A 23,068-nucleotide genomic window follows, 5' to 3' on the forward strand; every position below is an offset into this window, starting at 1 on the left:
TAATTGCTCAACCAATGGTGTGAGTTTGGGGCGGAGCTTTCTGTTTGTCTGACCAATGCCAGATGGAGGAGTGTTTAGGAAACCTGTTAGAAAACAGATTTCATGATTTGTCACTTGCCATTTCTTGCCAGCAGAAAGTGGTATTAGAGGGAGGGACCTTCTTATTTTAGAGAATATTGTACAAAAATATTGATGTCATAAATTTTTGTATTCAATGAAAAGAAAGACTGCTGTATAAATTTTAAAACCATATGTCAGCTAAAACGTAAATTTTTTTGGTCACTTTTAGGAGTTTAACAAAGCGACAACTCCCATTTTTATTTAATGAGATAAATAAAAAAAATAAAATGGATAATTTATTTCTACAATGTGTAAAGCTCTGAAGCTTTAATTTTAACGCAGTTTGAAACGGAAAGTTAAAATATGTTTGCGTCTGAAAATGGAAGTAGGCATAGTAGGTATATTTTCTTAAAAAATTACTTTAAAAAGTATGTTCTGTATATGCAGTAGAATGCAATCTGGATGTACTAATATTTGTCATAGTATAATTTGTGTTGCTTCACTGCCATTTACTACTCCTCTCCTGTGACCTCATGGGAGAGTAATATGTCAGGTCAAATAGTTGGTCAACCGTGTACCTTTTGCCTCCTATTTCACTAATCCTCTGAATTCTACTTTTCTCACAGCTGTTTTATTGACTAGTATTCGCCTGTTAGTAGAGAAGTAAGCCTGTTCAGAAGCACCCGATGACTGTTTTCAAGCAGGTTTTCCAAACACTCCCCTTCCTCTACAATAGGCGAAACAAACAGAGAGCCCCGCCCCCAAAATCAGGCCATTGGTTGAGAGGTTGTCAGGCTGGTTGCACAAACAAACCGAGCAATGTTTTGATAGAGCCACAGAGAAAGGTTTACACTTTCCAGGAGAAGCAACCTACAAATGACGCAGTTGTATTACAAAGTTAAGTATTTTCACATGAAATTCTTTGAGCAAAACATCACTGAAATTCCCAGATACAAACAGGAATCCAAAGCTGATGAGTGCTTACTTAAGAAGTCAGTCACATCAACTTGGGCGTTACACAGGGGACCTTCTGTGATCTCACAGGAGAAGAAAAAGAGATAAACGGAGAGGACAGGAAAAAAGAGAAAGACTGTTACAAGAGAGAGAAAGTGTGTGTGTGTGTGTACCCATACATGGAGAGGTGGGGGAGAAGAATGGGAGGAGAAAGAGGAGGGGAAAGAGAGCATGAAAGTGAGGTATCTTGATCCGTAGTGCACATCTCCGCAAACCCTGTCCTGCTGTCTACCATCACAGCCAGGTAAGAGTGAGCCATTCACTAGCGTGTGTGTGTGTGTGTGTGTCCTGTGCTCAGGCCGGCTGCTGTGGCAAAGGTTAAGCCAAGGGTTGCTTTTCTGCTTCTCAACTCTCCTGCTGTGCCTCTATATACCGCAACCTTCCCACACTCCTCTTCTGCAGGTTTGACGTCTCTTTGAGGAACAACGCTGCAGTCCTTAAGTATTTTAACACATGTGCTGCTCTTGACAGTTATTTAACTGTTATTTTCCCCCTCTTCTCATTCATTTCTTACTCTGAAGGTTTTGCATTTGCATGCGACTCCTGCTTGCAGTACAAGCGCACTGCGGCTTCATGATTGCTCTCCTTGTAAGTTTAAGCTTAAGTGTCGAAAAGCCGCAAGCTCTTTTCTTTGGCTCTTTTCCGTCTCCCCTGGTTTTATTGTGTCTGGTTCGTGCTGAGAGCAGAGGTTTGCTGCGTCTCTGTGTTTGAGAATACGTGTGTCTTTTGACACGGCAAACAGAGGGAGTCAGTGTCATGCAGCATCTGCAACCACTGGCAAGTGCATCCCAACCCACTAAACACGCCTGAATTTAGTTACATGTGTAATTTAATGTCACAGCCCAATCCCCAGAGAAAGAGATAATGTGGAAAAACTGGGACTTTGCATTTGTGGCGTGCAAAATGTCACTGTAGATGGGAGATCAAAATATTTATACTGTTTTAATAGCCAGCGGATGGTTTTTGGGAATGCTGACTGCACTAGATGGACAAGGCATTGTTTCAAGACAATGTCTCCATCTCACATGAACAAGCAGATCTGTTTGTTTTGAGGACAAACACTATTGAGCAATATCAGCATGTGTGCCTGATGCTTGTAGGTTATAGTCCCTTACTTTCACACATGAAACCAGTTACATTGCAGTAAAACGGCTGGATTACTTTCCCCTGGCAAATGCCACATCTGCGTTTCACACTTTCAACAGATTTTATTGTTCCCGTTTACACATCAGCACTAAAATGCAGTTAAAACTCTAATGTTATTTGGTGGAATTGGAAATGTCTTTCAAACAGCTACGCCAGAAATCTGTTCCAAGGTCTGTTGACTAATTTATTCATCTACACAGATGAAAAGAAGCTCTTTTGTTTCAATGCTTGTCCGGTTTTCTTTCCAAAATGTAGATAACCATGATTTTTATGTGGTGCAACCAATATGCATGAAAAAAAGAGAGAAAATGATGTCATAGAGACGACCCCCACAGATCCTCATAACTGTGAGACAAGGTCGATAAGTCTCTTTAAATATCACATAATTTGACCTTTTTATGACATGGAATGATTAGTTCAGGCTGTAAATGTCATGTGGTGTAACTCCCCAAAAACCTACTGATATACACTACCAGTCAAACGTTTTTAATCTTTACGATTTTTTATGTTTTTAAAAGAAGTCTCTTCTGCTCACCAAGACTGCATTTGATTAAAAGTACAACAGATAATTATTACACTTTAAAATGTTACAAATTTCTGTGTGAATATATAGTAAATTGTCATTTATTCCTGTGATGGTAAAGCTGAATTTTCAGCATTATTACTCCAGTCTTCAGTGTCACATGATCCAGGGGCATAGTTTGTGGGGGGGTTGGGGGGGGAGACAACCCCCCCAATATTTAAATCTATGCATTACAACCCCCCCAATATTTATACCACGATCACAATATCAGGAGGCATACCCAAACTTCAACCCCCCCAATGTTCAAAGCAAATCTACGCCCTTGACATGATCCCTCAGAAATCATTCTAATATGATGATTAGATGCTATTATTATTAAGTATTGTGAAAGAATCGAAGAGCAGATTTCTTGTGTCAGAGCTCTTTAAATTTGTGCATCAATTTAGAATTTTTCCAGCAATGTTACAACTTCTCAAGCGGCCAGATTGCTGTGGCTGATTTGCCGGCATTTCTGTTCACACACGGTTCACCTCTAAATTGGAAAAATGCAGTTGGAAAAGTCTGCATGTGTGAAAGCGCCGTGACATTTCAGATTTTCCAAAAGATGCCGAAACCTGATCTGTCAAACATTGGAGAAAGAGACTCTGAGTTCTGAAGAAAAAGAAAGGAAACCACAAAGGAGTGCACGCTCAGTCCTCATCGTAAGATTTTATCCATGTCCCATTGAACCTGCGGTCTAGTCGGCTTTAAAACAAGGAGCGTTTAGCTGCTCTCTCACTCCAGAACTATGTCCATTAGACATGAGGTCATTTCTGGTGACTCAAGACCTCTCTCCTCATGGATCTTAATATATCTGTTCATTGTGAGCACTATTATAAACCTGTCCGCTGTTTTTCTTCAAAAACATCAGTCATCCTCTCAATATATATATATATATGTATATATATGTATATGTGAACTACAGGTCCAACCTAAACCTACATTAATGACTTAAAATTTTAACAGGCGAGCATAAAAATACCAGAAGCGAGGACGCTGTGAGCCTGTGTCTTTGATCTGAGGGTTTGTCATCTGATCGTGGCTCATTATAAACTATGGGGATCCAGCGGACGGGGCCAGAGCAATAGTCTGAGCCTGCGGTGATGAACTTGTGCCCTTTGTCACTTCGCCTCTTTATTAAAAGACAGTGGCAGACAGTGCAGATCCCAGTATCTCATGCAGTCATCCTCTAAACCTTCTGCCGGGGTCTAAGCTGGTCTTGCGTAATACACTCAATCACAGGATAAATGGGATGAAAATAAATCAGTCACACAAGCCATTGCTGTTGTGTTATTTTAATTTAGTCAGGAATAAACAGCAAGCCTAGGGTTGTTGTGAGAAGAGGGGGTTGGTTGAGTTCATCACACATGCCTGTGTGAACAGCTGTTAATTATGCTTTATTTAAAGCAAAATTGACTCACCCATATGTTACAAAGTCTTTCTTGAAACACAAAATGAAATATATTGAATGTTCACCGTGCTCCTTTTCATTGAATATGAAAGGGGAAGGCGCTGTCAAGCTTCAAAATAGACAAAAAACAACTGTTAAATCTCATGCATATTCATTCATCTTAAAGTGCCCGTATTATGCACGTTTATAATTATATTTTGGGGTCTGCTAGAAAACATTTGCATGATTTGAAGTTCAAAAACACATTATTTGTCTCGCACCTCGTCAGAGCTCTTTTTCCAGTACGTTCAGCATCTGGCTCATATTCGCCATCTCAAACATATTCTTTATTTTCAACATATTCAAAATCAATATTTTGATAGCTGACAGATCAAGTGACAGTGACACTAATATTTGATTGCATTCAGTACTTGCTCTGCAGTAAATTGCTGAGCCATTTCAAGTTTTTCTGATGACACTTCCTATTCTTTTGTTTTCTGCCTGCGGTAACTATGAGTGAAACTTCACTTCATCATTGTCTATATCAGACATTGCACTTATTCAGTCATCAAAGATTCAATTATTGTTGTGCAGAAAAAAATATACTTACACTGTTACACACCTCGGGTCGTTAACGACCCTATACAATAAAAAAATAAAAAGTCCAGTCTGCTCTGATTGGTCAAAGTGTGTGTCAGAAATGTACACGTGCCCTTGTAGTAGAAAAAAAGCATCTCCTCGACATGGTGAAATCACCTACCCAACTGTTCTTTGAAGCGGCCAATGCAGACAGTAGGCAACATTATGCAAATGTATTTGCATGGTGATATAGCTAAGTCACAGAAATAATGGCAGAACTACAAACGAGTCGTTTCAGGGCAAGTGTTTTCTGTTGGAGAGATTCACTCTCTTTGGTGTGGACTTTGTGCTTTGTAATTTTGCAGATTGTTTACATGCACATAAACAGCAATATTAGATACTAAATGAAAGGTTAAAAAAGCAGAATAGGTGCACAAAAATGCCATGTGAAGACCAGTCACACCAGCTTTAATGCCAATGACATCCAGTGTCAACTGCTTTACAGGATTGTCGTCATTAACTTCAAACACATCTTGCTCTTCCATATTTCAACACGTTTGAATGCTAATGAAATTTCAGAGCTAATGTGGAGGGGAAGATTTTCAGTGAATAACAACTTTAATTTCGGTCGTATAAATTTGGAATACAGCCAATATGGGCTATTTTATGGTGGTTATATGCCTCTTTTGAGATTGACAGTCCCAGTCTCAATTCACTTTCATTGTATGCAAATTAGTGCTCAGGACTTCAGTTCCTCAGAAGAATGTTCAGTTGAACAGGTTTAGAGTAAATGATGACAGATATTTCGTTTTCAGAAATTTCAGAAGACCAGTCTCTCATAAGGGTTTCTCTAAAGCAGCGTAACTTTGTATTATAAGACGGTTGGTGTCTTTGATGTCTTGACGGTTGGTGTCTTTCAGCACTTTGAATTGTCATTGTGTATGAAATGTGCTATATAAATAAACTTGCCTTGCCTTGCCTTTGAATCCGGAGCAAGCTGCAAACCTCAGATGCTTTCTCGACAGAGGATTAAGGTGTCAGGAACCAAAGTTATGTAATTTCCTATTGCAATATATATTTGCTGCGTGAGTGGATCAGAATTATTGTAGCATGAAAAACTCAAATTTATTCGATTTATACATGGCCTTTTTGTTGCTATTAACCATAAAACAGAGAAAAAAAACTTTTCTTCAGAAGAAGTGCACTGTACTTGGCTAATGACTTTTCCTGCTCTTTTTTTCCTGACAGAGATGATGTCATCAGAGATCTTTGTTCCTGGTTGGCTGCAGCATCTGCTCGTCGTTCTTCTCAGGTTTACGCTGTCCTGCGCGGCCCCAATGAACCTGAACAACGGGACCGAGTGCAGCGCTCGAGGACCCGCCCCTTACATCCTGGTGTTCACCGGCCACTGGAGTCCACAGACCTTCCCCAAACAGTATCCCCTGTTCCGACCACCTGCTCAGTGGTCCAAGCTCATGGGTAAGACTCCTGCGATGTGGCGGAAAGTGAGAGTGTGAGCTTTGTGAGAGATGAAGTGTTTGGTTGACGATTCTGACGTAGGTTGCTAGATGTGGAACATCTCGTTCTCTGAGATCGACCGCCAGCGATGGCTCCACGTTCTGTTAGGGATGAGGCTGTTCAAACTTCCTCACCTCACCTCACCATATGTCAGGACTCCAAGTCCTCACAGCTGGCCTGTTAACCCTGCAATTTGCCCTGTCGACCCCTCAAACATACACACTCCCTGCCACACCACGTGAGCGGGGCAGTCTAATGAGGAAAGCAGAACGAGAGAGAGGTTGAAGAGTAATAACCGTTGCCAGATGACACGGGCTGCCCTGCAGGTTCGCCCTTTTCTTTTACGCTCCTTCCATAAATACACAACGCATGCGGCCTGCAATGCCCATTGACTTGGCCACTGCAATGGCGTTTTCTGGGTGTCACTGGTATACCAGCCGAGACCAGCAGCAGACGTGGATGCCTCAGCCAAAACATTCGAAACCCAGAGATCCTGAAAGTTCAGGCTGTGGCTTTGGAGCGCTGAGATGATCTCTATGCGGTTTCTTCTGCCTTCTGGATGCCTTTATGGCTCTCTCTTTATCCATTTATCACTGTTGTATTACAATTATGTTCAGAAACCACACATTTTTGTATCTAATCACAAGTTTGTGCCGTACAATGGATGTTTGGATGAACTCCTTGGATGAAGGATGAGACAATTTGAGGGATGAGACAAAAAGCATGGGAGACGGTTGTGATTTGTGCTTTAGCTGATTGAGGTCAGGTCTCTTCAGTCTTTCTGTGTACATGTGAGCCAGACGTGTACCATGGAGAGACTAGACGTGTCAGCGTGCCAAACGTGCTCCCTGCCTTCCTGTCACTCACTTGTATCTTTTCCTCTCATTCTCCTGCTCTCTCGCTCCCAGCTCAGGGTCTGCCAGACCAAAATGGTTTGTAGCTATGAAGAACACACTGGGACGTTTAAGAGAGGCTGAAATAATTTCAGAAACATCATCTTAGCTCCTTCCTCTTTCAAAACCTCTATTGTGATATCAAGAAGCTAATAGGTGAATTATCAAACTAGGCACGGTTTGTGTTTGGAGGAATAGCTCACCCATAAATGATGGTCTGTATTTACTCATGATTATGTCGTACCAAACCTGTCGTAAAAAAAGCCTTTTTCCTGTAAAACACAAAAGTAGATTTTTTTTCTGTGCAGCTCTTACTGAGGCAGTTTACAGTGACCACGTTTACATTTATGCTTTTATCCAAAGTGCCTTACAAAAAGGGAACAGAAGCAATTCATAAAATATTTTTTAAAGACCACGTCTGTTGAGCTCTAAAAAAGAAGTTCATATAACGTGTTTGAATATGTAGTCGCACAACCTGATTTCACCAAGTGCAACATGTTCCTGGATCAACATCTTTGTTGATCCTGGAACAACATTCCAACATTCCAATCAACCAATCAGATTTGAGTTTACAGTTTGACAGGTTTAGACTTACAATCAGGGGTTAGGTGCTTCTACATGAGTGTTATTCATTATGTTATTCACTATTCAAATCTTATCATTTCCCTCTGATTTTAGGGATACACTATACACATCTGTAGGGTTAGGGATAGGGTTAGGACTACAATCAAAAAATGTGAAAATGAGCTGCTTCGCAGTTTTTATCGTCTTACTACTCGTGTAATTTGTGCAATATTTGTATAAACTTAAAGTTTGTAAAGCTCCCTTTGACGTTAAAATGCCATGTGACAGTGAGTGAAGACCGTGTTGTAGTATTTGCATACCAGTTTGTGATTGGTCTTTATGTCTGTTTGCATAATGAACTGTGATAGGTCTTTCTTCTTTGCACACATTTAACCACTGTACAGTGCATAGAGATTTTTTAGTTCAATGAACTACGCGCTGAATGTCATAACAATGTCGAAGTGATTAATTTACTCAGAACCAATACCCAAAACCTTAACCTTTTTCCGCATTGCAAACACTGATGTTATCTTCAGGGCATGAAAATCTACTTTCATATATTACAAAACAGTCTCGGTCACCCCTGCACTCTAGGTGCACACTAAACTCATAGTAGGTCTGGCTTTTCTCACTGAAGGGTTTGTTTTTAGGTGTTTATTCTCTTGGCATTGGGGCTTTTGCATGGCTTTATTTTAAACAGCTCGAGGTGTGTTAGGCACACACAGAAAGTGGCAGAACTGTATTTGTGTTTTTTGAAATCTGATGAGCAATAAAAATTCATGGAGTGTTAGTAATGTTCAACAGGCCACGACAGAACCTGTCCGAGGAATCACGAGGCCTGAGCACATGAGCAATTTAAATATGTTTCCTCTGAGTTTACCATTTATTCTTTTACCTGTGAATCTGTGCAGCCGTGACCCATAATGAGCAGTACCGGCTGTGGCAGGAGGGGGCGCCGGCGAGCGATGGCTTGAAGAGCTTTGCTGAGCAGGGGCTCACAGTGGATCTGGTGAAGGATGCGAAGGAGGCGAGGAAGGGGCGATCGGTGGGGTCCATGTACCGCACAGCTGGGATTCCCTCTGGCATCGGCCACAGCTCCACTGAGATACTTCTGACGCCCAGGAGTCCGCTGGTGAGATGACCATATCACTACACAAAATGGATCATTGTTGTATTCCTACATTTGTTCTGTACCTAAAAACATTTGGGGTATGTCAGTTCATGAATTACTGAAAGAGCTTAGGTGATAGAATAACACTGTATCTATTTTGATAAGGATTGTTCGATTTTCCCAGTAGAAAAGTAGGTAAATCTGCCTCATTGGAATTGAAATGAAAACAGATCTTTGGAAATAATGATCACCAGGATGGCTTGTAGAAAGGGACATTCAGGGGTGGATCTAGAACATTTTTGTAGTGTAGCAAGGCGTTGGAATGTGACAACACCAAAGCATGCATCTATGCATCATTATCTTGGATTTATGGCTTGGCATAAACAATTGTGCCCTGAATATTTAAAACTGTTACATTACCACAAAGTAATCATCTATACTGTTTGAAAATAATTAGAAAAAAATAAGAAAATATAAATATCCACTGTAACACATCAACAGATTCTAAATGTAGGTCTGTCAACACTACACAGAGAAGATTGGTTTTATTAATATACAGTAGGCTTCTTGAATAATATATTAATCACAAGTTTTAGTGCAGCAGGTTAAACTACAAACATGAAGTAAAAACTTTTAAATTTGCTTTTGAACATTAAAGAATGGCCAAAATATCAAAGCACTGAGATTGTGATGTATCCATCCATCCATCCACACATCCATCCATCCACACATCCATCCATCCATCCATCCATCCATCCACACATCCATCCATCCACACATCCATCCATCCACACATCCATCCATCCATCCATCCATCCATCCACACATCCATCCATCCACACATCCATCCATCCATCCGTCCATCCATCCATCCATCCATCCATCCATCCACACATCCATCCACACATCCATCCATCCACACATCCACACATCCACACATCCATCCATCCATCCATCCATCCATCCATCCATCCATCCATCCATCCACACATCCATCCACACATCCACACATCCATCCATCCATCCATCCATCCATCCATCCATCCATCCATCCATCCATCCATCCATCCATCCATCCACACATCCATCCACACATCCATCCATCCATCCATCCATCCATCCATCCATCCATCCATCCATCCATCCATCCATCCATCCATCCATCCACACACACATCCACACACACATCCATTCATCCATCCATCCATCCATCCACACATCCATCCATCCATCCATCCATCCATCCATCCATCCATCCATCCATCCATCCACACATCCACACATCCATCCATCCATCCATCCATCCATCCATCCATCCACACATCCATCCATCCACACATCCATCCATCCATCCATCCATCCATCCACACATCCATCCATCCACACATCCATCCATCCATCCATCCATCCATCCATCCACACATCCATCCATCCACACATCCATCCATCGTCTGTCTGTCTACACCTTCAAACTATTTTCAATTTTAAGACAAAAAAATTTCTTTTAAATCTCAAACCACCCGAAAACGGTACACGACACAGGTCAACCTAAACAATGTTAAATATTGTGAATGGGAAGGGATTACATTTCTCAGATTTCTTGAATTCTTCGATTCATAAACAACTGGGAAAAACAGTCCATTTGTTTGTGAATTGGGTTACACTGATTGTGCTGTGTGTTTTTGACTCAAAAAGAACCGGGTCATAAGAGTCGTCTGTTAATGAAGTGTCCAGCCCGCAAAGACAAAAAAAAGACATTTTCCACAATATTTTTTTTATATGCCATCACATTGAAGCGCCGCTACTGAAAAGTGGTACACGAAACACTACTTAGATTTATATTTTTAATGGGATAAATCTGGGGTGGCAGATGTGGTGGCAGTGCTTTTTCTCAGATCCGCCCCTGGCAGTTGTTCTCATTCCGACAGTTTTGACTATTTAGTTTCAGACATTTTCATTGCACTACGCAGTGGCGTGCAGTTGTGTGCTAAAATGAGGAGGCAAAGTCATCACTGTTTTTTTTAAATGTAAATTCATGTTCCAGTTACACTTGATGTTGACCTGACAAAACAGTGATATCTTAGTGTGCTTTTTAGGTAGTCTTCTGATTAACACCATTATTTATTCATTCAGACCGATTTGTGGTTGCGTCTCCAGGTTGTGACACATCCATAAAGGATTATCGAAAAATAAAAAATGTAGGCCGTGCGTACTTGTCATAAAAAATATAGAACATGCATCATTTGTGGAGGCGGATAAACACGAGCTTGCAGGAGCGGGTTTAAGAAGACTAAATGATTGGAGAAGTCCTGCATACGTCATTCAGTTTTTAGATCAGACTTTAATGACACAATTTAGTTCTATATTGCACAAAGACAGACTTCACCATAGCAAGTCTCCAAAACCACATCCAGAGTCCCAGGACCTCCAGACCACAAGCCTCACTCACTCCCTCCCTTCCGGCTCCTGTGCTGGGTTTCCTGAACCCATCAGATCTGCAGATAGAGAGAGGCTGGATCCTTTCCTTCTCACTTTCTGGAATATTTATTTTCCTTAGCCAGGAGTCAGTTGGTTATAGGGTCTAAAGGCAGCGCTGGTGCTGCTGGTGACCTACATATCTTTATTGCCAAAGTCTGGAATACAAGGTAGACTTATTAAAAAACGCCAACTACCCTCAGATGCGCTTGGCATTCAGTCCTGCTGGCATTTAACCACAGCATGGCGGGATGTCTGCTGTGGCGCTGCTGTTTTTAGATCCGCAGGGCAGTAAAGTACGACTGAGAGAATGAATGTGGCCTTGGGGTGAGACTGTGACGTGTGTGTGTGTGTGTGTGTGTGTGTGTGTGTGTGTGTGTGTGTGTGTGTGTGTGTGTGTGTGTGTGTGTGTATGTGTGTGAGAGCTGTGAGTGTCTGTTCACTTATTATTGATGAACTGATTGCTTAATATTCTTATTAATATCTTAATATTAAGCATATTTAGTATTAAACTTCAGCGAGTGATTTGTCCTCAATATTTGTGTTACAGAAAGGAATGATATCTCAAATCACACGGCTTGTAGATCTGACGTATTATTTTTCTTAGTGATCGGACTTAATAATCCCAGAAACGTACATTAAAGAAACCCAATAAATATCGAAAGCAAATGCTTTTTTGACATGCAATTTAAAATTGCCATTAAAAAAAAATGTGTTCATTTATTCTTTTATTTAAACACTAACTACATGGTAAATCATCCATTAAACATAATTTTAAGTTTATACAACAGTGGCAAAAAAGTGATGTCCAGCCTAGGTTAATTGACATGTTCACCCTTTATTCAAATATTATAAAAAATGTGTTTGTAAGCATATTGTGTAGTCAATTGGTTTATTTGTGATAACGCAATGAAACATGCTAAATTGTGCAGACATAATTTTTAGGCCAGGCTTTCTTACAAAGAAATTATGAACACATGCAAAAACAAGAGAGAACCAATGAAAATATTGATAACTGGTTATGTTGTAGTCAGTGTAAGGTTTTCTGCTGTGAGCTTTTTGTTCTTTTGCGCCTTTTTTTTGATAGTATAATAAAACCTGTAGCTGTGTTTGCCATTTTTGCCAAATAATTTGTCAGATAAATTCCTTAACTAAGTTTAGTGGTTTGTTCTTCCCTCTTTTTTAAAATATTTAAAAAGTATAAAATATTGTCCTCATACGTTGATTGTTAGACTGAACATTAATTATCCAACAATTAATATTAATTGTCATATTTAAAAAAATAAAAAAAACTCTTAATGTAACTCTAAATAATGTAACTCTTCTCTTATTAAAATCAAAATTGGATTCAGACATACCTTGATGCCTTCTAACCTCTGTATGCTGTCTTCATCTTTCTGTTTTTCTGAGAAACTACAAGTACACATTTGTGCTGCAGCCGACATTGAACAGTGTTTAATTATTTAAGATCTCCAAAAAGACTGCAGTGTCCGATTTCAGTTTCCCGCACATGCATGACCAACAACCTCAAATCAACAGGAAAATAAGGTAATCAAAAACAGCCAAATGCTGTCCAAAATTACTAAAGGTTCTTTTTGCCTTTAATAGGATCCAGACAGTGTGTATTTCTACAAAGTGCGAGCCATGCAAGAAACCACAGCGCGTTCCAGCAGCACATGCAGACAGACAGAGGAATAGATGAGTTGTGTATTATTTTTCCTGACACTCTGTTCTGGCAAATCAGGGCATTGGTTTGGCAATTATGTGTTAGTGTGACTTTGTGCCCTGAAGGGAGATTGAGCTCTATTAGCTTGGGGTCAGAACAGACAGAAGAGGGATGAGGCACCGCTCGCTTCTCACGCCAGAGAAATTGATATAGCAGGAGGTATTCCTGGAAAAGCCACAGAATGAGAAGAGATGTGAGGGAGAGACCAGAGTAAATCCAGCCTGGAGAAAAGTCAGCCGTAGACTGGATGTTGTCACAAGGTACCAAAATTGTGGCCCAAATATGGATGCAAAGGGCCAACTATATCGGTCCTGCTTTTAATGTTTGCTTTGGGAATGATGGATTGTAAGTGATTCGTACTAAAATGCGTACTTTAAAAAGCGAGATCCAGTTAGAATGCAGTGTTGCTTAAGTTTGTGTCCGAGGGGAAAAGGTTGCGCTTCCAAAGTGCAAGAGAATCCAGCGACTCTCAACCTTTTTGACAAGTTAAAATAAATATGCCAGTTTCCTTGCTGAACAACTTTTTTTTTTCTTGGGGTTTTGGTGAATTTAGCATTTTAATTCATTGATATCAAAATTCATATCACTTTAATTTTAAATTATGCTTTAAGTATCAACTTTGCCTCAAATGACTTGCTTAGAATTCCATAAAAATAGTTTACATAGAGATTATAGAACAATAAAACTAGATGCGTGCGTTTTTGTGTGTGTATATCTTTAGATTTTTTGTTATTGTTGTTGCATATCAGCAATTCTGAGCAGTTTGAGGCATTTGTTTTCTCTTCTAAAAATAGAGGAGAGACATGTGAGATTATAGGGTTTCATTTTCCCAAGAGACAAATCTAAGAAGCAGGACATTCAATAAAATCTCCTTTTGTATTTAATCTCAATTGCTTTCCAAAAAAAAAAACAGCAAAAAATGTTCACCCTGCCATAGAAATACCCTTTTAGGTTTCCCAAAGAACCTTATTTTACTTAGTGTGAAGAACATTTTAATAATCTAACGAACCTTTTTCCACTCTAAAGAACCTTTTGTGGAATGGAAAGATTCCGTGGATGTTAAAGATTCTTCCCTGAAACCATCGACAGTGCTGGGGATAGTTACTTTTAAAAGTAATGCATTACAATATTGTGTTACTCCCTAAAAAAGTAACTAATTGTGTTACTTAGTTACTTCTTATGGAAAGTAACTTGTTGCATTACTTTTGTGTTACTTTTTCTCACCTGTGCAGGGCTTGCTTGTTTGTTTTTTAATAACAGAAAAGTTCTATTTTTGGCAAATGTAAAAGCCCTTTCACACCAAAAGTGAGATGAATAAGCCTCAGGCTGAAGGAAATACAAATGCATGCCTGTACAGTAGAGGGCGCAACTGCTTATGATTGAATTGGATCATCGAAGGTTAGCAGCATTGATGCATTGGTTAATAAAGTGAGATTAAATACATAAAGTATATTTGTATTCTTTAACATTGTCACAGTAAATGGCGGTAATGTTTTTTATAAATTTTGTGCAAGTGAGATGCATGTTCACATTTAGAGCTACAATAACCATCATGTTCACACAGCGCTCACAACGCCTCTGCACTTAATTGTGATTCTTCTCAACATGGGGACAGGAGAGCTGTCAGTCAATTAATGGGAAAACAAAGTAACTAGCATTACTTATAAAATAACTCTGATATTTTAAAACTAATGCAACTTGACTAAAGTAATCTGATTACGTAACTTGCATTACTTGTAATGCGTTACCCCCGAAATTGTCCCTTGATGCCAATAAAGAAACTTTATTTTTAAGAGTGTATTAAAAAGGTCATTCCCTTTTGACTAGCACTAGTAAGCAACTACCCAGAACACACTAGCAACACCCTAGCAACCACATAGCAACACACAAAAATCACTTTGAACATAGCAACTGCACAGCGACGTTCTCCCCTGCTGGCGAGTCTTCCACTCACATTTTGGTCACAAAATATGAATCTACCTTGTGATTTCTCTTTTATAGAGATGTTTGACTGATATAGGCTACCTTAAATGAACTCAAGCAGACAGGATCTGTCAGGTTCTATTGTATGTCTGATGAATCATATTTGGCTCTATATTAGGCTTGCGCTCATCCTGAAATAGCCATTGTCACAGTATGGCTGGTTTCTCTCTGTGCGACTGTCTCGTGTGGCTATTCCCTCATTCTGCTCTGACCGAAGGGATCCTCCTGAATGAGGTCACAGTCAAAAGGAAACATTCATCACCATTTAGAAAGAAAAAAAAAAACAGTTGGTTTAACCTAACATACACAGGAAGGAGCGGAAAATACTGGAAATGGCTACAAAGAAAAGTTTCAGATGTGACTTATGAAGCCAATTATGTTAGCAGAGCATGCTGAAAAACAGAAGTATTGCCAAAGGTAAATCAGGGTTGATGATGTCTGTGTGTACGTTTTCAACATGAGAGTGACTGATCTTGTGTTTTCTCTCACAGCTGTCTCTGATAGTGAAAGTGATCCCCAGTCCAGACTGGTTTGTGGGGATTGACAGCCTGAACCTGTGTGAGGGGGGGCAGTGGAAACAGGAAGTGACCTTTGACTTGCACCCATTTGATGCCGGCACAGACAGCGGCTTCACTTTCTCCTCACCGAACTTTCCTACAACACCTCCTGAAAATATCACCATGGTGAGATGTTACATTTTTATATTTTAATACAATGTAAAAGGTAAAACATTTTTTACTTTTGTCAGATTAGTTATGTGAACACACACAAAAAAATCATGGACATGATTTCAATATGTTAAAGGAAAAAAAATGACCGGCATAGGAAATGAATGGGAAATACGAAAAAATATGAAAACTCAGAGAATCTTTTGGTGGTACAAACTCAAAATCAGCCACTGTGCAGAAAAAAAGTGCACAGCAATGAAGAATTATCACTGTCCATCTTTATTTTAGATATTTTAGTGATTAAAAATGCTTTTAATGTGTTCCCTTTCTTTCAAAATGTTTGTTTGATTGTAATCATAATGCAAAACCTGACACTTATCTAACAAAAAATATCTAAAACTTGACAAAAAGTAGCCTTATAAATGTCTAAATATATATCTAAATGCAAAACCTAATAAAATGAATACATTGTCTAAAAAAACAAACAATGGGAATCCAAAACCCTATATACAGTATTTATATAGGGAAGTTTTTATTTTTTAACGACTCCAGATGACACTATTCTCACTTAAAAAAAAAAAGGTTCACTCTATTTTAATGTAAAAATTGCATTTATTGAATGCACGGAAAAATAGCTTAAATTTTTTTTATAAATGTTGCATAGTATCACAATCCCCTCAAAATTCTAAATAATGATAAAAAAAAAATATTATTGAACAAAAATATATTACATTGATTTTCCCCCAAAAAACAAAACACACAAAAAAGAATTTCAATTACATTCCAAGGCTTTGGTCACTTTTGATCGAGAAGGAGCCAAGTAAAGGAAGAGGCCCAGAGGGTTAAGGTATTAATCTGGCTAAATCATTTTGGCAAAAATAAAAAGGCAAACTACAGCTACAGATTTTATTTTACTATACAGAAATAATGCATAAAAAACCAAAAAGCTCACAGGAAAAGGATCCATTGACATGAAGGAATAATCAGTTATTAATATATTAATATTTTGTTGGTTTTGTTGGTTGCTTGTGTTTATAGTTTCTTTGTATGACAACCTGGCCAAAAATGATTTCTGCAGATTTTGTGTTATCACATGCTACAAAATCATTAACACATTTTTTATAATATTTGAATAAAAGCCAAGAATGTCAATTTTCGTAAGCCGAACGTCACTTTTGGCCACTAATGTATTTGCAATATTTTTGACTAATTCAAATAATAAATCACTGTTTTAACATATGTCTGTTGTTTTATTCTGATGCAGATTACCTCTCAGAAGCCAAACCACCCAGCAAATTCCTTCTATTACCCTCGGCTAACAGATCTCCCGCCTCTGGCCACCATATGGATGAAGCGTCAGAGCCGCTCACCTGTCCGTCAACAGAACCGGGTGTCCAATCACATCCTGCCTGAAGAAACCAAACCTCACCGATTCTCAGGTAAATCTGCATATACATTTCACACATGCAATGGCAGAGTTTTGCGTCTCTTGATCGTGATTTTCTTTTTATTTGGATGGTAAATCAAGATGTTTTGGTTTACCACAGCATTGTGCGTGATTTAATGTGTTTTTAGGCCAAGTAAACAGTTTAGACTTGATTAACCCTAATGCACGCCACATGTGGTAAACTCTTTTTATTTGCTTCCACAATTTTTTTTAGCATCTGCGTTGTTCCACTAACTAATGTGCTGGTTTCAATTTCTTTTTTAAAGTGCCCCTATTATGCTATTTTAAAGGTTCCTAATTTTGTTTTAGAGGTCCACAAAAAATGCATATGCATATCTGAATTTCAGCTCTGGATCTTCCTCAGGGCTTGATACACATCAGTTTTAATGTATCCATTCGAGCGAGAGTCCTCATCCTTTTACATTCAAAAACAGACATGTTCCACTCTACATGAAAGAAAATATCGGAAAAAGCACAATAGAGGGGCACAGACAGGGCTTAGATTAAGCCAGGATTAGACCTTAGTTCATTTAGGACATTTAAGTTGCTTTTATAAATGTGCCTTGGAAAAACACATTACTGGTGTGCATCTTGAGACAAAACAATGGAACTAATATATATTTTTAAGATATGTCAGTGCAAGTTGCTTTGACTTAAAGGGGTGGTTGATTATGATTTCACTTTTTTAACTTTAGTTAGTGTGTAATGTTGCTGTTTGAGCATAAACATCATCTGCAAAGTTACAACGCTCAAAGTTTAAAGCAAAGGGAGATATTTTCTTTTAAAGAAATTGCTTTTTAAGGACTACAACAAACGGCTGGTAGGGACTACACAACATTCCTCCCGGGTTAGTGACATCACGAACCCTAAAAGTTACATAAACCCCGCCCCCAGGAACGCAATTTATAGATTATCAAGACAGAATATGCTAATGACTAGAAGATAACTACACATCAGCTACATAAATTCATCAACTAACCATTCAGAAATGTCCTGTTGCATTCTACATGTTGTCACTTCTTCTTGAGTCTCTCCTTCATTGTCTGACTCCGGTTTGAACATAAAAGGCTAAAAGTTTTAGAAATTTTCAGTGCATGTCTGTGTGAGGTCAAAGGACACAAGCTGTTGAAGCTCCGCCCTCTGTGCCGGGAGCAGCAGCTCATTTGCATTTAAAGGAACAGACACGAAACGGTGCGTTTTTGCTCACCCTCAAAAACGGACAATTTTAACATGCTATAAATATCAGTGGGGTATTTTGAGCTAAGACTTCACATACACACTCTGGGGACATCAAAGTTTTATTTTACATCTTGTGAAAAGGGCATTATTCCTCCCCTTTAAAACAGCCCAAACATGAATTTTAGTCTGCGACTATAGGCTTAAACCTTGTCTGTAAAATCGGGGGATAGTATTACAGTTTTCTATTGCATGTTGCTATCGGGACTTCATAGACCTACTTTATAATACACATTTCTTCAATTATTTTGGGATATCTGAGCCGGACTGCCCTAGATGACGCCAGTGGCCTGTTTTTCTTTATCTGACCATGCATAAACAGTCACAGAAACATAATCTCCTGACGGATTGCTTCCAGACTAGCGATCCTCATGATTCCTGCATGTGTTTCAGAAACGCCGCTAGACTGCGAGGTGTCGATGTGGTCGTCCTGGGGCCTGTGTCTGGGGCCGTGCTCTCGGGGCGGACTGCGTCATCGCACCCGATATATCCTGCTGAAACCCGCCAACAGTGGCACGGCGTGTCCCGAGCTGGAGGAACAAGAGGAGTGCACGCCGTACAACTGCCTCGCGTATCAGTGATGCCTGTCACACCGCTGGCATAGACACTTCGACGCTGTCCAAACGGAGAGCCGAGTTTAACCTCATGCCAATGCTGAGTCACGGGAGAGCCGCCTGGCTGGGACGTCCAGTGAGCTGCATTGGCTCCTCTCCTCACTGGAAAAGAATGGCTCGTATTCTGTTAATAGAGACTTTGATTACGGGTGCTGTACTCGCAGTAATCTCAGTGTATCTTTGCATAATCGCACATTATTTTGCCAATATAGATTTGTGGAAAAGACGACTTGCAGTTGCCCAACCACTGATTTGAACATAACTACATGAATTAACATAAGCCTTCCTCCCGATCTCACATCAGTAGCAACCTTTTTGAAGTATAGCCTAGTTGGGTTTTGAGTGATTTGACAGATGGTGCAGTTATAGTATGCTGTGGAAGTCAACTGGTAGTTCATTAGTAGTAAAATAACACTTGAAGACACCTCGGCTCCTGTCTCATACAGGCCTAATGATGTTCAAAATGCAGTATTCATACAGTTTACAATATTATCTTGTGAGGAATCACACAAAAAACAAACTGTCATGTGTCATTTATCAAATAAGGGACCGTTTAGATGTTGTTTACACTACCGGTCAAAAGTTTGGAATCATGAAGATTTTTTAATGTTTTTGAAAGAAGTCTCTCTTATGTTCACCAAGGCTGCATTTATTTTAAGCTGCAAAATCATTGAATGATTTCAGATTTTTGACCAGTAGTGTATATGTTGTATTTTATGTTTCTTCTAATAATAAACGATGAAATTCTCTCTCAAATCATCTCCTCGTTGCTTTTTTTGTGGTAGCATTTTACAATCATTTTCCTTAATAATATTAACATAATTAGTAGTAATAAAAGTCCTCAAATGGGAGCATACCTATGTTCCCAGATTTATATGAACATGTGAAAAAGGTTCCTATATGTTCCCCTATATGTTAGTTAATGTACATTAAGTATTTTTTTTAAAAGGTCAGGACTCATTTCCCCAGGGCCCTATCAACGTAATAAACTTCTAACATAAAGGAGCTATGTCTTTTGTCTTTTGTGATTCAATTACTATGCAACCATTTGTCTAGTTCCCTCAATCTAGGCCTATTATTGAGAGCCATACGGCAGTGCTGGGGAACAGAAAACCCCTTTGATATGTTCCCACAATAACCCATGTCATATTAAGTAAATACAGACCGTGGGAATATATTTTTTCAGGTTCTCACACTGTAAAATACAAACAGCAGCGGGGCTTGTCAGCACATTACCGTAAACAAACGGTAGCAACATTTTAGATTCAATGGCACTGAAGTTACATTTATGTTAAACTATATATTTCATTAACTGATATAATGTTAATATTCCATCTAAAGTAATGAAACCTGTTTTGTGCCTGTATATACTGATAACATACTGAATACATGGAAGGTGCACACAGTGTCATACATTCACAAAACACCATCATGCTAACAAACATGACACTAAAATAATGAATAAACATTATTTAAACAATAAGATGTAACATAAACCCCTAATATACACAATTAATAACAAAATCTAACAAGAAACTTTTATATAAACAAAATACCGTCAAATGTAAATTGTCAGGTAATTATATAAATGTCAGTTTATGGGTTTTTTTTCCACTGTAGATTAAGATAACTTTCAAAATCTGTACATTAAACAAGTATTGTAATATGTCTGTTAGATCTACGTGCCCTTATCCAATTTTAACCAAGTTAATATTACAAACATTTATAAGTGTAACATGGGACCATTTTCATGTGCTCATTATGTGCCATATAAATTTGGTAAACGTAGACATTATTATTTACTGTTATTTGCACAAACTTGTGCAGCTCACAGTGTTGCTATACAGCAGAAAGGGAGCAAAAACTTTTCTGTTATGCTGGTTATATAATTTGTAATGAATAGTAATGCCAAATAGGAGCATTTTCTCTATACTTAAAGGCCAACAACAAACTCAGTGTCTGAAATCTATAGATCCATAGCCAACATGCTTGTGTGACCCATAATAACATGATTATGTGTGTAGGCTACACTGTTTTCATTTTCCTCTCAGGTGATGCATGGATGCATGTCGCAAAAAAATAAAAAGGTTATTATCACATGGCACATTTATAAACAATCAGCTGCTGTATATAAGAACATAAACTCGTTGAAAAGCATTAGCTGCAGTTAGAAATACGATTACAGTTGATGGTCGATGTGTTCATGACATTATTTGTTCATTTCATTGCGTCTAACATGCTGATGCGCATGTCTTTATATGCTTTCTCTGTAGAGGCTAGGACTAAGATTTCGTATTTATTATTGTCTATTAACATTTAATTATTTGGGAAATAGGCTAATAATGCCGTAATATTATCCTGTTGACCACTTTCTTGCATGAAAGCTACCCATCTTTCGAACTTCAAGGCAAGCGAAGCTGAACTTGTTATTGTGTTTTGAAATGTCACCATCTAGTGGAGAAAACAGATTTAACAGTGTCATAGTTGCACGAACTAGTGAATTAAACTAGCCCCGTTGTCATGAATTTTATAATTGTGATTGAAATAAATTGAAATAAACCGCTCAATTCATATGGATTAGCTTTACGATCTGTTCATTAACTTTTTGAAGCTTCAAAGTGGTAGGCCTAGTTGTTGCATAGCTGTCAGTGGAGGGACAGAAACCTCTGATTTCATCAAAAAGATCTTCATTTGTATTCCGAATATGAACGAAAGTCTATTGGGTTTGGAGCGACATGAGGGTGAGTTATTAATGACAGAATTTTTGGATGACTATCCCTTTAATTCATCATTCAGGGAAAATGTCAAGAAGAAATGCCAACATTGTTTATTTAATTTAACACTACATTCAGGTTAACAGAGCTTTGCCTGCCATAGCTAATATGCTCCTGTCAGGTCTCAGGAGTTTATTCGTCATCCATGTCCCAAACCTGTCCCCAAATTCATAGTGGTCATAGTTCCACGCATAGACAGTATAAGAAGGGGTTCCACGAGACTGAAATCTTCTTCCTAACTCATAAACAGTCTCCAGAATGGTCTCTTGCGGCCCCTGCTGGCAAAATAAACACTTGAATTCCCACAGCTTTTCAAAGATCAAATCCTGTTGGGATCAACTAACACCAGGGATCATTTCCTGTGGGATGCCTAGGCTCCTACATTTAATTTAATTCAGGAGAGTCCTGGATGTGAGTTTCCCCATTCTCACAGCTGCTGCCTATCGTCAGAAAGCTGGTGATCCACTGACACATACAGCATGGGTCAGTTAGTATGATAGAAGATCTGGTCTCATGGTGTTGAAAGACAGACTAAAGCCTACAAATAAGATCCTCGTGGGTCTGTCGAGATGGTGCAGGATATAATGCAGTCCCATGTTCACAGACCTGTTTAGAGGATCCACTGATGTCCTTCAGGTAGTCCAACGCCAGTCTCTCAAATGACTTCATGACCACAGATGTGAGGGCGACAGGTCTGTAGTCATTAAAGCCAGTGATTTCGTTTTTTGGGGGCGGAATGATAGTGGAGCGTTTATAATGAACACTTAAATAGATCACATTTATGTTATGTTGCTGTTTAAAAATCTATTTGTGAGGAGATAGATAGTGGGTGATTCTACTGCCTGTAAAAGGTCATGTAAAAATAATATGCCTTTTTTGTTTGAATGACTGAATGTAGAATGTTCCCACGTATTAATTTGTCAGAAACAGAAGGGTGCTCTGTTGTTGGTGATCTGAGACTCTCTCCACATCAGTAGCATGCCCTCGCCATCTGTTTTCTCTCGGGATGGAACTCATGAACAGGTGGGATGAGAAGATTGACAAGGGAGAGTAAGAATAAGATAGGCAGCAGCTAGTGAGACTGGGGAAACTCAAATCTCTCACAGTCAGCACTGGTTTAATATATATTAAATTAATGATGTAATTTTGTTTTTCAGAAAAGTGTGGGCTTTGTAAAAAATTAAATATTGTCTGCCATGTCCTGGGGGAACAGGCAATAAATGTGTTGCAGATACATTTATATAGATATGTTGGATGTATAGCTCATGTACAGGATAACATTGATGAATAATTAGAAATTATTCATTA

The 23,068-nt window shown here is 38.9% G+C and overlaps 1 protein-coding gene across 1 annotated transcript; it reads left to right on the top strand.

Annotated features, from left to right (window-relative positions):
• The first annotated feature begins 924 nt into the window (after nt 1–924).
• spon2a (spondin 2a, extracellular matrix protein) lies at nt 925–19,974 on the top strand. Its single transcript, XM_082177755.1, has 6 exons — nt 925–1,318; nt 6,000–6,230; nt 8,638–8,858; nt 15,513–15,704; nt 16,954–17,128; nt 18,766–19,974. Exons 2-6 carry the CDS (start codon nt 6,002–6,004, stop codon nt 18,951–18,953), a joined length of 1,005 nt encoding a protein of 334 aa, XP_082033881.1. The 5' UTR covers nt 925–1,318; nt 6,000–6,001; the 3' UTR covers nt 18,954–19,974.
• Nucleotides 19,975–23,068: the final 3,094 nt, after the last annotated feature.

Source organism: Leuciscus leuciscus, assembly GCF_965113295.1.
Source record: "Leuciscus leuciscus genome assembly, chromosome: 8".
NCBI classification, from domain to species: domain Eukaryota; kingdom Metazoa; phylum Chordata; class Actinopteri; order Cypriniformes; family Leuciscidae; genus Leuciscus; species Leuciscus leuciscus.

Coding starts and splice junctions, on each gene's coding strand:
- spon2a (XM_082177755.1), top strand. CDS start 6,002: ATGATGTCATCAGAGATCTTTGTTCCTGGTTGGCTGCAGCATCTGCTC. Junction 6,231..8,637: donor TCAGTGGTCCAAGCTCATGG/GTAAGACTCCTG, acceptor GAATCTGTGCAG/CCGTGACCCATAATGAGCAG. Junction 15,705..16,953: donor CTCCTGAAAATATCACCATG/GTGAGATGTTAC, acceptor ATTCTGATGCAG/ATTACCTCTCAGAAGCCAAA.